General features: G+C 50.6%; 1 protein-coding gene across 2 annotated transcripts; it reads right to left on the minus strand.

The window, feature by feature from the left end:
• Window positions 1-4620: 4620 nt before the first annotated feature.
• On the minus strand, window positions 4621-13650 carry Nhlh1 (nescient helix-loop-helix 1). 2 transcript variants are annotated; one of them, XM_031342496.1, is made up of 3 exons: window positions 13630-13650; window positions 9660-9855; window positions 4621-6832 (listed from the first exon to the last, which is right to left on the minus strand). In XM_031342496.1, the coding sequence occupies exon 3, from the start codon at window positions 6671-6673 to the stop codon at window positions 6272-6274; it is 402 nt and encodes a 133-aa protein (XP_031198356.1). In that variant the 5' UTR covers window positions 6674-6832; window positions 9660-9855; window positions 13630-13650; the 3' UTR covers window positions 4621-6271. The 2 variants fall into 2 exon arrangements, with proteins under 2 accessions (XP_031198356.1, XP_031198366.1); XM_031342506.1 differs by lacking the exon at window positions 13630-13650 and adding an exon at window positions 12222-12257.
• Between the last annotated feature and the right edge of the window lie 3058 nt (window positions 13651-16708).

The raw sequence follows: 16708 nt of genomic DNA on the forward strand, positions 1-16708 counted from the left end.
CCCCCCCCCCCGCCTCAGCCCCCCCTAGCTCTGGAGTTCTGGGATTAAAACCTGCAGCACCACTGCTGGCCACACAGAGCACTTTCATGCAGACCCCATTTCATCCTAGTACTTTGAAAGGCCTCCATTATCTTCCCACTTCACAGGTGAACAAGCTGACGGGTGAGCAGACCGTTTGTTTATTGTTGTATGAAGAGTAAAGATGAAACAGGTTGGTGGCCCACACCCCTAATCCCAGCACTCAGAAAGCTGAGGCAGGAGGATTGCAGCAAATTCAAAGTCGGCCTGGGCTGAATAGTGAGAGGCTCTGTTTCAAAAATACTAATAGGAAGAGGAGAATGAGGAGGTGAAGGAAGAGGGGGTGGAGAGAGAAGGACCAAGGGAGGAATGTCGAGAGGAAGGGAAAGAGAGGGAGAGAAGAGGGGAGGAGTGCAGGGAGGAAGGGAAGAGAACTGGATCACCACCAGTCCTCTGTGTACCAGGTATGGGCTGGGCTTTCTCTCCCTCTAGCACAATGCTGCTGCTGCTGCTGCTGCTGCTGCCACTACCGGTCTGCTTCTCCCTCTACCCCACACCTCCCACACACAGACCCGTGGGTTTCTATGTTCTTCTGTGTTAATGACCTGTGGTGGCGACTCTCTTGTTAGCTCACCTTCCATACCCAGTCTAACTTGAGAGCAGGGAAAAGGTCTTTAGAAAGAAGCAGAAAGATAAAGGATAGGCCTTCCAGGAAGAGGAGGATGAGGAGGCAAGGAAGGCTAGCACCCCACGGAGCATTGAGAAGGAAGGGGTGGGTGAGCTCAGAGAGAAGCACCCGAGTTCTATGCCCAGGCTGTAAAGGGGCACAAACAGGACCTCATTGTGTGGGCACAAAGGAGCCATATGTCTTCCAGCCTACAGCACTGTGTGTGTGTGTGTGTGTGTGTGTGTGTGTGTGTGTGTGTGTGAAAGAGAGAGAGAGAGAGAGTTTGTGTGTATGTGTGAGAGAGAGTTTGTGTGTATGTGAGAGTGTGTGTGTGTGTGAAAGCGAGAGAGTTTGTGTGTGTGTGAGAGTGTGTGTGTATGTGAGAGAGACAGAGAGAGGGAGTTTGTGTGTGTGTGAGAGAGAGAGTTTGTGTGTGTGTGAGAGTGTGTGTATGTGTGAAAGAGAGGGTTTGTATGTGTGAGAGTGTGTGTGTGAGAGAGAGAGAGAAAGAATGTGTGTGTGTGTAATAGAAAGAAAGAGAGAGAGAATGTATGTGAGTGTGTATGTGTGCGTGTGAGAGAGAAGGAAAGACTGGCTTAGAGACCCTATCCTGAAGCCCTTGGGGCCTTGCCTTCTGCTGTCACTGACTTAAGACTGAGACAGAGTGCAGGGGAGCAATCATTACAGCAGATAGGACTAAGAAGATCGGGGGCCTGTGGTCACCAGGGGCCTGTGGTCACTGGGGCATGAACCGCTGAAAGAGGTCATGCTGTGCGTGGGAGCTAGAAAAGGGAAGAGGGAGATTGTCAGATTGTCCCCCACCTGGGTCCTCCATAACCTGCCCTTCTAGGCCACCACACTCACACACACACACATACACACACACACACACGCACGCACGCACGCACGCATTTAGCTCATACCCCGCTGCCTCTGGATCTGAGTTTTGTTTTCCTGTTTCTGTCTCCTTTCATTTTGTTTCTTCTTTTGGTTTTTGAGAGAGGATCTTGCTATGTAACCCCGGTTGGCCCAGAAGCTGGGCTTCGAATTTGAGGGGACTCTCTTGTCTCTGCCTCCCTGGTGCTGGGAATCTAGGCATGAGTCGCCATGCCCTGCTTTCGAGCTGGGTTCTGGAACCGGATGAGATGAACTGCTATGTTCTGTCCCTTTCTTTCTCCCTGCCTGGTAGCTAGCTCTGCAGCCCCCACTTCTCTCTCCTTCCCTCAACCCAGAGACTGCCATCTCCCTCACCACTCCACTTTGTGCATTGCACCACCCCTCCTCCCATGTCCTATGCCCTCCCCCCTCACCCCCACCCCCACCCTTCTTCCCTGTCCTGCCATGCAGAGCAGAGCGGCAGCCGAGGCCAATTGATTATCTGAAGAAATTTGGAGTTAGCAGCAGAACAGCTGCAGCGGTCCCCTCTTGCCATCCTCAGGCCCTGAGGGACCTGGGAGGGGAGGGGCCCCTAACCCTTCTGCTCTCCAGCCTGGGAGGGACGATGGAGGTTCTCTCTGAACACAAGGCGTAGTGTTCACATTTAGAATCACTCCTCGGACCCTGGGCCTTGGGTTATAATCCCAGTCTGTTTATCCTAGGGACTCACTCATGTTACCTTTCTGGATAGGGGCCTGGCTTTGAAACAAAGGTTGTTAGCTGGCATGGTGGCAGACAGCTGTAATCCAAGCTTTCTGGAGGCAGAAACAGGTGGATGGCAAGCTAAAGGCCAGCCTGGGCTAGTTAATGTGACTGTCTCAAAATAAGTAAGTAAATAAACAATGAAAGTTGTTGGACAGATATAGTGGTGCACCCTTGTAATTCTAGCCCAGGGGAGACTGAGGCAGAAGGATAGCAAGTTAGAGGCTAGCCTGAGCTACATAGAGATACCGGGTCTTGCGTTTTTTATGAGTTAAAAAAGGAAGGCAGGGAGGAGGAGAGATAAGGAGGCAGGAAGGAAAAGGCTGAACTCAGCGGTCTTCCAGGGTCCTGCAGACACTCGACTCTTGGAGTTCTCAGATTTCCCCTGCTCTCAGTTCTGCCAACCCTCTCACTGGGCTCTGGGCATAAACTATTTCATTTAACTCACATGAAAGGAAGCAGCCATGGAAAGTTCAGCTCTAATCTAAACCCCTCTTGCTAAGGGCACTCGGTAGTCATCCCTCAAGCCCTGGAGGATGTCTCCGAGTTTTCTTCCCACAGTCTTTACCTTCGGTTATTTTGACATGGTCTCACGTGAGGAGAGGCTCTCCCAGGGTCTCTAGCCTGAGTGTTCCATTCTAAGTGGGAATGTGCTCTACGGGTCTCTATACAGACTAGAGTTTCCCAGCCTCTGTGCTTGAATTCCTCTTTGTTGGACCGGGTAATTCTGAGGCGGAACAGTTCCAGGTACTACAAAATAACCGCAGAGTTTTTCTTGAAATTAAAATCTATTACCCTAGAGCTTCCACTCAGTGACCGTGATCCTAACTCCTGGAGCCACTCACAGGGTGTCCATTTTCTTCATTTAGTATTCCAGGATGAGGATGCTTTTTACCTCTAAATCAACTCTTTGCTTACTTTGTTTTCAAGATGGAGTCTCACATATTCTCAACGGTAGCTGAGAATAACTCTGATCCAACTGCCCCTACCATAGTGTGCCAGGATTAGAGGTGTCAGTACAACCCCTTTTATGCAATGCCAGGGAACAAACCCAGGTTTTCAGGCATGCTAGGCATGTACTTTACCAACTGAACTGCCCTTAATATATACTATAAATTATATTAATATATACTATAATATATATACACACACATACACACACACACACACACACACACACATATATATATATATATATATATATATATATATATATATATATTCTGGCCCCTAAATATATTCTTATCAAAACAGATAAGTGTGTGAAGCCTTTGGTCCCATCCCTAGCACCAAACGAAAAATAAAACAAAAGTCCAAATACATCTTCTTTCCCTTGTAGAATGGTCCTCCAGACCTTTGCCTTCTTAACCATGCAGTGGTCCTCTCTGTTTATCAGTCCTCCTGTTAAAACAGGGGGTCCAAAAGAGCACCACCTGTCAGCCTAGGTCATTTTAGAGAAGCCAGCTGCAGCAGCAAACACCTGCAATTCCAGCACTTGGGAGGTTTAACAGGCAAGATCTCAAATTTACAATCGCCCTTAGCTATATGTCAAAGGCCAGCCAGAGCTCCATGAGACCCTGTCTTCAATGGATCCACCCATCCCCCAAAAGAAGCTATATCTGGGGTCCAAGTTTTAAGTGTGTCCCTGATAGCTGTGTGACATCGGGCAAGGTGTTCTCTGGGCTTAAATGACTTTACAAAGTGATTTTAGAGGCTCTCCAGAATCCCTCCGATGCCAGTTCAGGACCTTTTCCCCCTTTGGTGTTTTTGGGCAGGATTTGGGGCTAGATTAGATTCAAGTCCAGGTTAGACTTGCATCCATGACTACCTGCTTCAGTCTTACAAGCCCAGCCACTCAGCACCGCCCCCCTTCTTCATTCTCCATCACGCTTGTAATTCGGGGGGAGCATAGAACACACCAGGAGTTGAGGTTCCAAGCAACTTTGACCTCACCTGTAGATGATAAATGAAAAGGCAATGCCTTGATTTTACGCCCTGGCTTTCTCCAGCAGCATGAACGCGGGTTTAACTTGAGTTCTATTAGGACACTCAGCTGCCTTCTCTCAAGACAGTGAGGAGAAGGATCTGAAAAGCAGAATCACTCCGTGAATGCTAAGAGGATGCATAACTTCTTTTTCTCTGTAGCCCCTCTCCTCTGTCTCCATTCACTTATGACATAAAGCTCTCATGACACAAACCATCGCTTGGAAGAGGCCTCCTCATCCAGGACTGCCAATAGCTGCCCTGCTTATACAACCTTCAGGCCAGCTTTCCAGCACAAAGGAGCCACAGCCATATCTGGTTCTAGATCGAGGTCACTTTAATTTTTCTTTTTGTAAGAAATTAGAAATGCAACCAGACAAAGACTTACACACAGGACACCAAACACAGATCCCAGGGTCTGTTCTTGGTGGTTTTGGGAAAAGCGGGGCTGGTAAGAAGAATGGAGTAGACAGGACTGGAGTGGGATTGTCTGGGCGAGGCAGTGGGGAGAGATTGAGAGAGAACACCCTAGAAGCTGGGAGACTGGGAAGGGGCGCTATTCCAGAGGAAAGGGGATAAGGACAGATGGAGCTGAAGAAGGGGTACCAGTATAGTGGATGAAGGGATCCCCACACATACTTGCACTGGAGAAGAAAGAAGAAAAGAAGTGACCTGGGAGAAAGCAAGAGGATCCCAGCTAGAGCTAGATGCAAGGAGGCCCCCCTCGCCCTACCCCAAAGTGCATAACTCTCGGTAATAAATAGTAATATTTATAAATAAATAAATAAGTGAATAAATAAATAAATACATAAATAAATATCCTTGTAGAACTAGGAGTTTGGTGTGAGGATGGATGGAGCAGAGAAAAGCAGCGAGTTCTTCCACAGGGAGTCTAAGGCCCATAGACTCCGGGGGGGTGGGGGGGGGCGCAAGGCTACAAAGGGCAGGTGGGTGGGGCTCAGCAGCATGGGCGGGGCACCTTCCTTCCCACGGCCGTGTAAGAAAGCAAGGGGAAAATGTAATAAGCAGGCATCCCTTTGCATCTGAGGGAGGAGCTGATGGGGTTTGCATGTTTTCAAGGGTTCCCTGGGACGGAAGCAGCTGCTGCAGAGAGGCCCCACCCAGGGCCTGAGCCTTCTGCAAGGTGCCCTGGGCTGTTTGGAGCTGTCATCCTTATCCCAGGAACGAGGTTTTCCTTTTTTTCTAAGCCGGCACAGGGAAAGGGAGAATTCTGGGATGGCAGGTGTTGGGAAGGGACTGGGGAGCGGCCAGCTCCAAGAAGGCAAGGCACTCACTACCAAAGTTAGATCTGAGGTCTGTATATTCCAAGCCTCAGGACCGAGAGAGACAAAAGAAAGGCAGAATTTTCCTATAACCCCTGGCTACCCAGGAGTCACCTCCCTCATCTCTCTGCCATCCCAAGAGCCCATGCCTCCCGCTGTGTGGACAGACAAGTCTGGGAGTTAGGAACCGGCTCTGCCACCAGTCAGTTCCCCTTCTGATGCCAAGTCCCACCGTTGCCGAGAGAGAGAGAGAGAGAGAGAGAGAGAGAGAGAGAGAGAGAGAGAGAGAGAGAGAGAGAGAGAGAGAGAGAGAGAGAGAGAGAGAGAGAGAGAGAGAGAGAGAGAGAGTCAGGGTCTGGGGTCTCTGAAAACTTGGATTTAGGGCAGAAGAGGCAGCAGCTGAGTAGAGGCTAGGCTTAGTAAACCCAACAAGGTTTCCATTCTGACCACTCTGCAATAACTCTGACCAGCTAGGCAGGAACATTTCTCTGAAGGAACCCTTAAGAACATCCTTCACTCATTCCTGGGCCAATGAAAAGAAAGTGGCCTTCAGGACTAATGATGTGAGCCTGGTCCTCTGGGATGGGAGGGAGTCGGCCATTCTAAGTAATGCACGGTGACAGAGGGCTCTCTGGAGAGGCCCAGGGAAAGGGGAGAATCCAAGGCGGGCTGCGGGCTGAGTTCAGACGTCCAGCACGTGATTCAGGTAGGAGATATAGCAGATGGCCAGGCGTAGGATCTCAATCTTAGAGAGCTTCTTGTCCGGGGGCAGAGTGGGCAGCAGCTTGCGCAGCTCGGCGAAGGCCAGGTTGAAGGCTTCCACGCGGATGCGCTCCCGCGTGGCGTGTGCCGTGCGGTACTTGGCCGTGGCGCGGCGCCGGCGCCTGCGCTCCTCACGGCTCAAGTGCTGCAGGTCTTTGCGGCCAGACTCTCCGAGCTCAGAACTCCGGACCTGCCCCACTCCCGGATCCCCGGACCCGGCACCATCCGGACCCGGCCCGCCCCCACAGTCGCTAAAGCCGGACTCGGTCTCCGAATGGGTGGGAGGCAGGTCCAGCTCCATGGTGTCGGAGTTGAGCATCATGGTGGAAAACCCCCACCTAGGGAAATGCGGATCCTCTCCCCGCCCCTCCCTTTGGGGCTGTGAGAAAGGCAGCAAGGGCCTGGAATGCTGGGGTCTGCCACTGAGCTCTGGGAAGCAGAGTTACTTCAAAGTTCCATGGTCAAGATTTCAGCCCGGAGCCTGAAAACAGAGAAAGACGAATTGAGAATTGACCGCTGAAGGTGAGGGCAGCTCAGAGGTGGGGCGCGGGGGGGGGGGGGGGGGGGGGGGGGGGGGGGGGGGGGGGGGGGGGGGGAGTCAGGGTAGGGGAAGGGGTAGGTGAGGTGTAAATTGGGAGTTGTGGTAAAGGAGAGCCGGACTTGGCTTCAGAGTTGTCCAAGGCTAGAGAGACCAGCAGGTTGGAAAGGGGCAGGAGGAATAACCGAGGAAAGAAAAAGTCCTGGGAAGGACAGAGCAAGCAAGCAAATGCCAAACAAGGGGACCGAAGGCTAAAACTGCTGAATTCCTAGAAGGAAACAGAGGGGAAGTCCTTCGAGACATTGGACTGAGAGGTCATTTCTGGAATATGAGGACAGAAGCATAAGAGAAAAGAAAGAAGAAAACAAAAAAAGTCGACACTAAACTTAACAACTGTAGAGCATTAAACCGTTGTCATAGTGGCAATTCAACCTATCAGATAAGGGAAGAGTCCCAAACCAGGATCCTGGTAATAGGTTCATATGCAAAGCATTGAAGAAGTTCCGAGGTAGGTCTGGCAGCAGACTCCCGCGGAATCCCAGCACTCAGAAGGCTAGGGCGGGAAGATTGTGAATTTGACACTATTCCGGATAGTCTCAAAAAAAAAAAAAAAAAAAAAAAAAAAAAAAAAAAAAAAAAAGGAAAAGACCAGAGTAACCAAAATATCGAATAACCTAATTTTAAAATGAGAAAAGGGCTCCAACAGACCTGTCTCCAAAGATAATACACAAACATGAATTTGCGAATACGTGGCACATCACCAATCACTAAAAACGTGAAGTAAACCACAATGAAACATCACCTCATATCCACTAGAGACAGAGAATGTATTTAAAGACAAAACAAAAAACAAACAAACAAACAAACAAAAAACTTAAAACTTAATCAGTGTTGGCAAGAGTATGAAGAAATGAGAACCCTTGTCTGTAAAGCAGTCCACCTACTATGGGCAATCGCCTAGATGGTCCTCAGAAAACTAACAGTGGAAATACACGCTATTTCAGCACTCGGGAGAGACTGGCACGTGAATGCCCATGGCAGTGGCGGAAGCAGCTCAAACGTCCACCATTGGAAGAATGGACAAATACAATGTAGATACAATGTCTACATAATAATAAACTATGAGCCTTGAATGCAGACACATTGCGAGGAACACGAAACCTTGAGGACATTATACCAAGGGAAGTAAACAGTCACCAAAAGACAGGTACTCTGACGCCGCCACGCCACTCATTTAGAAACGTAAACGCTCTTTAAACAGTATAGACTTTCACATTCACAAGATGAAAAAGTTCTGGAGCTCGGTTTCACGTAATGAGAATATGCTTCATGCGCTCACTTGTGTGTGTTCTATCTACACTCACTTGTTGTGATAGCAAATTTTGTTTGTGGGTTTTTTTTTTTTGCATAATAATAAATAAGGGGAAAGGCATCGAAATAACTCCAACTGGGGGAGGGGGCACTGCAAGCCTTGGCCTTGGAACCTTCCGCACGCATGATTGTTTCTTGCTGAGGGAGGGAGGGGTCCAACCCAGAGATGGCTGTTGTCAAGAGGACCGGGATATAAGGCAGACCTCGACGCAGGTACCTGACTCAGCCCCTCAGAATCCTTCCACCTCTTCAACATCACCACTGTAGACATTAGGCCCTACCCTCCTGCCCGGTAGAACCAAAGAAAGGCATTTCTCCTCGGTACACGCACTTGCATCAGGACTAGCAGCTGATCCCCCAGCTCTGTCCTCGGCACATTTAGCCCTTGCCATTCATTCTCTAGCCCTCTTAGCGATTCTGTAAGGAAGACTTGGGAAACTCACCCGCAGCCTGTGACATGGCCTGCAGAGGAGGGCACGTAGGCAGCCTCTTAAAAGCAACCCTTATGGAGCTCAGCTAAGTTTGCCCAGACCCACTGGGCTTTTCCCCAGCGAGTTCAGCCTTGATAGAGACAGAAAGAGATAGAAGCACTTGGGATCGTTCCTAATCATCATCCCCAGCCCTGGCTCGACAGCTGGCAGCTGACACGCTCTCAGGAGCCACCCTTTCTCCTAGGCTGGCCCCACCCTAACCCACAGAAGATAGGTTCAAGACCAGAGCAGTTACTAAGCTCTTAAGGGGAGGCACAAAAGACCACCAGCACCTGATGGTGGAGAGACACCTACACACCGACAGTGACATAAAACAACCTAATAAATGCTGAAATTATGAACATCCTCCATATTGTAGGGTCCAAAGGAAGAGAAGAGAACAGTAATAGTGCAAGGTGGCAGGGGAGCATTTCCCATACATGTTCAGTGTTCCTAATTCCCCACTCTCAAAGTGGACTGGAACCAAGAGTTCAACCTTGGGGTTCCCAGGACATCTATCAACCAGGTTCCCTCTCTGCCCAGTCCCCATGTCCTGCATCACTCACTGGTGTCCTCTCTTTCTCTCTCCTGCTCCCCATCTGTCACAACCCGTCTCCACCCCACCCCTCCCTTCTCCCCACCTCACTCCCGGCAGCAGCTTCTGTATTCCCCTCAAGTCTTTTCCCCCTCAGCTCTCAAAGTCTCTGGCTCCGAGAAGCAGGGAAGTAACGATTCCAAGCATCCAATAGGAATTCCCACCCTGCTTCCTCCAACTGCCCCTCACAAATGCCGCCCAAGAATCCGAGAGAAGTACGTAAGAAAGAGGCAGAGATGGAGAGAGACCCTTCCTGGAGAAGGTTCCGGGAGGGGACTCCAAGTCAGAGATTAGGAGGGGTGCACCACCCTTCCCCAGCCCGTTTTCCCCTTACCTAGAAGGACTCTGCCAAGAGATCCAAGCTGGCAAGTGAGGGGGGCAGCGTCGAGAGCCCCAGTCTCTTCTCGCAGCTCAAGGGTCATCTGTCTGCAAAGTTAGTGAGCAGTTTCTAGAGCTCTTAGGGGCAGCTTGTTGTGGCTGAACAGGAGCCAGGACGAATGAGAAGGAAACACATGCTGGGGGTGTAAGGCCTAGGCAGAAGGGATGGTCTTAGTTCAGAACTGGAGTCACCCACACTCACACATACACACACACACACCCACACATTCACATACTCACAGACACATACACACACCTGAGCTGGCCCAGCCTTCTGTATGTATATATATGGAGATACACACACACCCCCAGTACTCTATTGGCTGGCCCAGGCACCCCCCCCTCATCAATATTAAACAACCAGGCCAGGCAGCCATTGGCAGAGGGATCTGGGAACCCCTTGGGAGCTGGGGGTGGGGGCTGGCCCTGAGGGGGGGCGGGGAGTGGGGGGGCAGGGACATCTGTTCTCCATGCATATTTCATAAGCAAGAAATAGAGAGCTGGGGAAGGGGTGGGGCTGAGGCAAGAGCCAGGGCAGGACCACAGATGAACCCCCCTCAGTCTCCCACACTAGAGGTAGCAGGGCAGAGACTCCAAAGAAGCTGGTTTTAAATGTCATAGTTCCATTCTGAGTCCCAGCGTGGCTCTGACTGCCCCTTCTCCATCTCCTTTTTTTCTTGGAAGAAGGCTTTCCAAAGTACTAGGAGGGAAACTATGAAAAGACTAAGTAACCTGAAAGTCCTTCCCCTAAGTAAGTTCTCACACAGATTAACTGGCTGCCTTTTGCTGCCATTCTGGTCCTAGCCCTTGTCATCCTGGGACTCATCCTGGGACTTCAGCAACCTGATCGTCTCTCTTTTAGGCTCCATTCTCCTCCCTACCCCAGCCCGCCAGCAGTGGGGTCAGATTCTGGGTGGAGACACCCCCCACCCCCCACCCCCAGGAGTTTTTCTAGGCTGGTCAATCCAAGCTGATCTACAGGGAATCAGGGGCTTGGGAGGAAAGAGCTAATAGGAGAAGGAGGCGAAGATCCAAGAAAGGCAGGGCAGAGATTGGAAGGGCTTTCGGAGAGGAGGGGAGGGCAGTGCAGGCTGCCGGAGTGTGCAGGCCATCAAATGAGCAACAAGAAGAGTAGATACAAAAATTATGTGCAAATGAACACTTGATTACGTTCACGGCAATCGCTCAACCGCCTCCAGGGTCTGTTGCCTGTGCATGTGTGTGGCTCTGTGTCTGTGTGGGTGTGTTGCAGGGTGGCCTGAGAGGGGAGCCAGTTTCTGGGGCTAAGGGAAGCACAGAGGAATAGTAGGCTGGGCTTCAGCATGGAAATCCTCCCATGGATTCAGCGGTAGGACATCTTCATTGAACCTCGGTATCGGACACAGAGACTCCAGGAACAGTGAGCTACAGTGAAAGGGGCTCTGTTGGCTGTATGACCCTGGACAAGTCCTGGACAAGACCCTTTGGGCCTCAATGTCCTCTTTCTTTAAAATAGGGTAAATTATGACTGTGTAGGTTGCCATGGAGATCAAATGAGATAATGCTTGCAGTAGTAGTGGAGACCCTAGTAGGAACACAGGCAGACTCTTCTCTGTGCCTTCTCAACCTTTTCTGGGCTTTCTCCAGGGTGAGGCCTTCCCTACAGGGAGTCCTATAATTCCTCCCCAAGCTCACCCTCCTCTCCCCACCCCCAGGCCTGGGAGGTGCCAACTCCCACCTGGGCAGGCCCAGACAGGTGCCCAGGCGCCAGCAGATGGGCTGAGCTGGAGGGGAATGAAGGCCTGAGGAGGGGGTGGGGGGCAGGGGATCAGGTGGCGGCTTGGTTCTTGCATCATCATTGCCATGGTGCTGATTAAAAACCAATCTCTACCTAATGAGCCCCCAGCAACAACAATCCCACTTCCCCACCCTCCTGCCCTCCAACCCATCTAAGAAAGTGGGAGAAAGTGCCATTGGGGGGGGGATGGGAGAAGATGGGGAGAAGTGGAGGAAATTTATGGAGACGTGGGGAGATACTGAGACTTGGAGGAGACACAGAGAAGTGGGAAGATGTGGTCACAGGGTGACAGAAACATAGGGGAGACAGACAGGTAGGGAAGGAGGATGGGGCCAGATTGTCGATTCTTTACAGAAGGTAGGGATGTAAGGAGTGTGGGGGGGCGGGGGGAGAGAGAGACAGAGAGACAGAGAGAGAAAGAGAGACAGAGACAGAGACAGAAACAGAGAGACAGAGAGACACAGAGACACACAGATAGGGAGGGAGATAGACAGATAGGGAGACAGATAGACAGATAGATGACAGACTTGGAGAGAAACCAGAAAGGAGGAGACTGCTTTGGAGATTTGGATGGAGGACCCTAGTCAGGAGCCCTGAAACAGGAAGGAGATGCAGACATGGAGGAAGGTCGAGAGCAGACAGTCGTCATGAAGAGAAAAAAATCATGGGAGACCCAATAATCAAGTATTATTAAGGCTTCATCCAAATGGGGGACAGAGATCCCAAAGAACACAGAAGAACCTGGAGAGAGCACAGAGCAGAGAGCAGTGGCAGAGGCGGGAGCCAAACTCCTGGTGCCAGCCTCTCCCCTCGCACGTTGTTTAGCTCAGATACGTTCAGCCCCACAGCCTCAGTCCCTGAAGCATCCAGCTCTAGCTGTCCCATGTACTCAGGGGATGATTTCTTCCTCCTCTGCATCTGTCATCCCAAGATCTTAGGCTCCGGGGACTCCCAGTCCCAAGCGTCACTCAGGAACTCTTAGGGCAGTCACTAAAGGGTGACAAAGATGAGTTAATAGCATCATTCTAGAGAAAGCACTGTGTCTACTGAGCCCCGAGTCTGCGGGACCTGGGCTCAGGTCCTCGTGACCTTGGAAAGTCATGTCACTTTCACACTGGATTCTTTTCACCACCTGTAATGTGGGCATAAAGTCACCGTCGCCAAAGGGCTCTTGTGATACCCAATAAAACAGTTCACTGGAGACTGCTGAGTGAGTGAACTGTACGGTTTTCATCTCAACTCCCCACACATGCATGGTGGTCAGAAGGGTCCAGGAAGTTTCACCCGTGTGTGTGTGTGTGTGTGTGTGTGTGTATGTGTGTGTGTGTGTGTGTGTGTGTGTGATCTTACCTGCAAGGGAAGACAAGAGGAGCAGGCCTTGGGGACAGAGAAAATGATTATACCTTTCTGGTTGTTATTTTGCATTTTATAGACATTCACTTGTTCAGATTGTGGTTCACGAATTTCTCTCTCTTCCCAGCCTGTGAGGTTCTGGGGGGAGGGATGTTGGAGGGCAGGGTAGACACAGGGACTGGGGCTAGTCCTTGAGGGTAAGGGAAGGGCCTGGAGAAGCTGGGAAGCAGTGGGCTTGGCAGGAGAGGGGGTGACATATGTGGGGAGCCCTGGGGACCCAACCAGGCAAACTGGCTGGCAGGGAGAGCAGACAGTGTTAACCCTTGCTGTGCCACACCACCTGACCCTTCTTGGAGAGTGGCTGTGGTTGGGGTGTTATTTTGTCAGCGACTGGAGGTGTGTTGGGACACAGGAGGCAACACAGGCAAGGAAAGCCTAAGCAGGAGTTACCATGGCTTGGAAATGGCAGCCATGTTTTAGTATGTCGTCACCTTCAAGTGTCTGCCCTTGGTTTCTACATGGTCTCTCTCTCTCTCTCTCTCTCTCTCTCTCTCTCTCTGTCTCTCTCTCTTCCTCTCTCTCTCTCTCTCTCTCTACCTCCCTGTGCCTCTAGAAGGTGACAGCGGGTCTCCACTCTGGCTAACCAGACAATCTGTCACTCTCTGTGCTGCCAGCCCAGCTGGAAGCCCACCCCCCCCCAGCACCCAGCCTGAGCCCTCTGCCCCCCCCCACCCCCTAGGCCTTCACGTCTTTGTCTCCTAAGGCAGCCTCCCCTTTCTTCCTCCCGTTCACTCACCTCTCCTCAGCTCAGAGCCCATCTCCAATCTCATTACAGCCTCGGCCTCCAACCACTGTGCCACCCCCACCCCCGGCCTCTCCTCTTCCCTCCCCCATCCATCTGTCTTCCCTGAAGCTCTTCTCTTTGTGTCCTCCCATCTGTCACCACCAGCACTGGGCCTACTCCCCTCCGGGCCACACCCGCCTGGCCTTCTCCCCCTTGGGCTCAGTTCCCTCTCTCCCTTCCTCCTTCAGGCCTAGTAGGAACCCCACCCCTTCCTTGTCTCCTTTCTGATGCTGCTCTCTCAGGATCTTCTCCCTCACTTCAGTTTTTCATCCCAGCCCTCTAGTATCTCTGACCATTCCTCACTCGTGAGTTGGGGAAGAGGTGTGGACTCCAGGGTCCCAGCCCCTAACCCCTGAGCAACCACTTAGTTGGGACAGAGGATGGTAATGTTGGCTCACAGTTGCATCAGCTCAGGTGAGTGGCTCCTTAGGCCCCCTGAGATGACCCTCCACTCTTGCTCTCTGTTTCTGGGTTTGGGCCCAAGGCTTCCACTGCCCTGCCCTTCTTTACCCAAGATGCGAGAGGCTCCTCTACTTCCTGAGTTTAAGTTCAAGGAGAATAAAAATTTATCCAGGAGCCCATTGGACCCCTGGCCTTCCAAGGGCTCCAGATTCTCCAGCCTTCTCTTTTATTTCTTCTGCTTTATTCCTTTTTTTTTTCTTCCCTTCTTTCTCCTCCTCCCCTCCATTTTTATTTCTTTTGAGGAAATGATACCATACGTCTCAAATTTCTACTGTTCCTGGGCTAGGGGACAATGGTGTCCCTTTCTTGCGCTGATCCTTGTACTGTCTCTGAGAGTTCATGAATTGATCATCTTTTCAAATGGTCCCCTTCCCCGAGGGCCTTAGGGAGAAGAAAGAGGAGGCTAAAACGCCAGTTGTTCCTTCATAGAATCAGACAGAGCTAGTGTGGACTAGAGAGCAGTCCTTTGTCAAAGTCTACACTCTACAGAGAACACTGGGGCCCAGAAAGGAGAATTGCCCGTCCCAACGTCATACAAGCAGCAGAGCAAAAACTCTGGTTCTGACCTCTCCACACAGTGGCCTTTGCCTGAAGCAAAGTCCTCTGAACTTGGGCAGAACCTGCCTAGAACTGATCTGGTACGGAGCATACACAGCCTTGCTGGGTTATCATGGGCCACATCCCTTCCCTGCATCCGAACTTCAGAGCCTTAAAGATGGCTTCTCTCTCTTATGCTTTAGCCATACTTGGGCAAAAGAGCCAGGCTCAGCTAGTGTTTACGACTGCTATGGCTGCTGATACAGACCTAAGACATGGTCTAGTCTCAACTCAGTCTCTCCCTTATTGTCCCTGGGCAAGTGGCCTCACTCCCCTGTGCTAGTTTTTCCCATTTATCAAATCAAATGAATTAACTCTCTGGACATGGACATGGTGGCATCTACCTGTAGCTCCAGTATTTAAGATACTGAGGCAGAAATGATTGAGTTCGAGGCTAACCTGAGCTATCAAGAAAGACCTTGTCAAAAAAAAAAGCACATGATTTCTAAGGTGCCAGAAATTTTAAGTTCCTGGATACAAGGAGTGAGGGAGATGATATATATATATATAAATGAAAATGGCCGGGCGGTGGTGGCGCACGCCTTTAATCCCAGCACTTGGGAGGCAGAGGCAGGCGGATTTCTGAGTTCGAGGCCATCCTGGTCTACAGAATGAGTTCCAGGACAGCCAGGGCTACACAGAGAAACCCTGTCACGGAAAAAAAAAAATGACATAACTAAGTTGTTTTGTATGCTAACTTTAAAAGAAAGTTGGCTGAGGCACATTCCTTAAGTCTTACCACTCAGAAAGTAGAGGCTTATGGGACTTTAATGGCCCAGAATAAATTGGGAAAGGGTTATATCAGGCCCCATTCCTTGTTTGACTTTATAAGATTTTCCTCCTTGGACACCCTCAGCCTCTGAGTATGCAGATGAAGTACCTTCCAACACCCTTGCCCTGGCCAATGGTACATGGCCACAGAAACTTTGCCCCAGAGACCCTGCCCACCTCCCCAGGAGCATAACCACCACCTTCTCCCTTCCTATTAAACCGAACCAGTTCTCTGAAGCTGCTCCCAGGTATGTACGTGTGTTCTTGACTGGCGCACTTACTGCTGACTAAGGTCCTGCATTCCGCTTCCCCACCTTGCTAAGCTTCCCGAGGGGGAGAAGCAGGCATTAGTGGAGCAGTGGGGTGGCAGAGGCAGGTGGCTCTCTGTGAGTTTGAAGTCAGCCTCTTCTACATAGCAAGTGCCAGGCTAGCCACGGCTACATAATGAAAGCCTGCCTCTAAATAAATAAATATAAATAAGTAAAAATATAAATAAATAAATAAATTCCCTCAAAGGCACAAAGTTCTATTGATTAAGGTGGGATTTTAGAACAGAATGTAGACTTTTAAACTAGATGGCTCAGCCAATAAAATGCCTGCCATGCAAGCCTGAATGAATACCCATGATTCCTGGGTCTCATGACAGGAGAGAATTGACACCCCAAAGTTGTCCTCGGACCATATGCATGCTGTGATCACACGTGTGCACACATAAATAAGTAAATATCCTCTCCTACAATGTACGTTTGGACAGCAACCAAGAAGTTAGAAAAAGAAAAGAGTCACCCCTTTATTCAAATAAACTGGAGAAGAACCGGCTGGAAGAAAGCCTTCCGGTTAGACTTGAGGGAGGAGAGGCCCCAGTGGGTAGTAAAACTGGTACTGGGGCAGCAGAGGGGGCCATTCAATTTTCTACCCGGATTGGAAGAAAAGGGCCAATATGACCCAGCAAGAGCAAGGCAGGAGTGAAGCCCTTAGGGACCGGAAATGAAACATTTCAGAAGGCACAGGGTGATGAGGCCTGTCTAGGGGACAAAGGAAAGCTAGGGCATTACAAAGTACGTGGCCCTAAGATGCTGCAGGCCGTGGGAGGCTAGTGTACTCGTCTGAAAGGAGGAGTGTGAGTCTCCAAGGCTGTGCTCCTTCTATGGAGCCGGACTTCTGCAAAACCCCTGAACTGGGCTCTGCTGTTGTTGGCGGG

This window comes from Mastomys coucha, unplaced genomic scaffold (genome assembly GCF_008632895.1).
Source record: "Mastomys coucha isolate ucsf_1 unplaced genomic scaffold, UCSF_Mcou_1 pScaffold1, whole genome shotgun sequence".
Taxonomy (NCBI): Eukaryota; Metazoa; Chordata; class Mammalia; order Rodentia; family Muridae; genus Mastomys; species Mastomys coucha.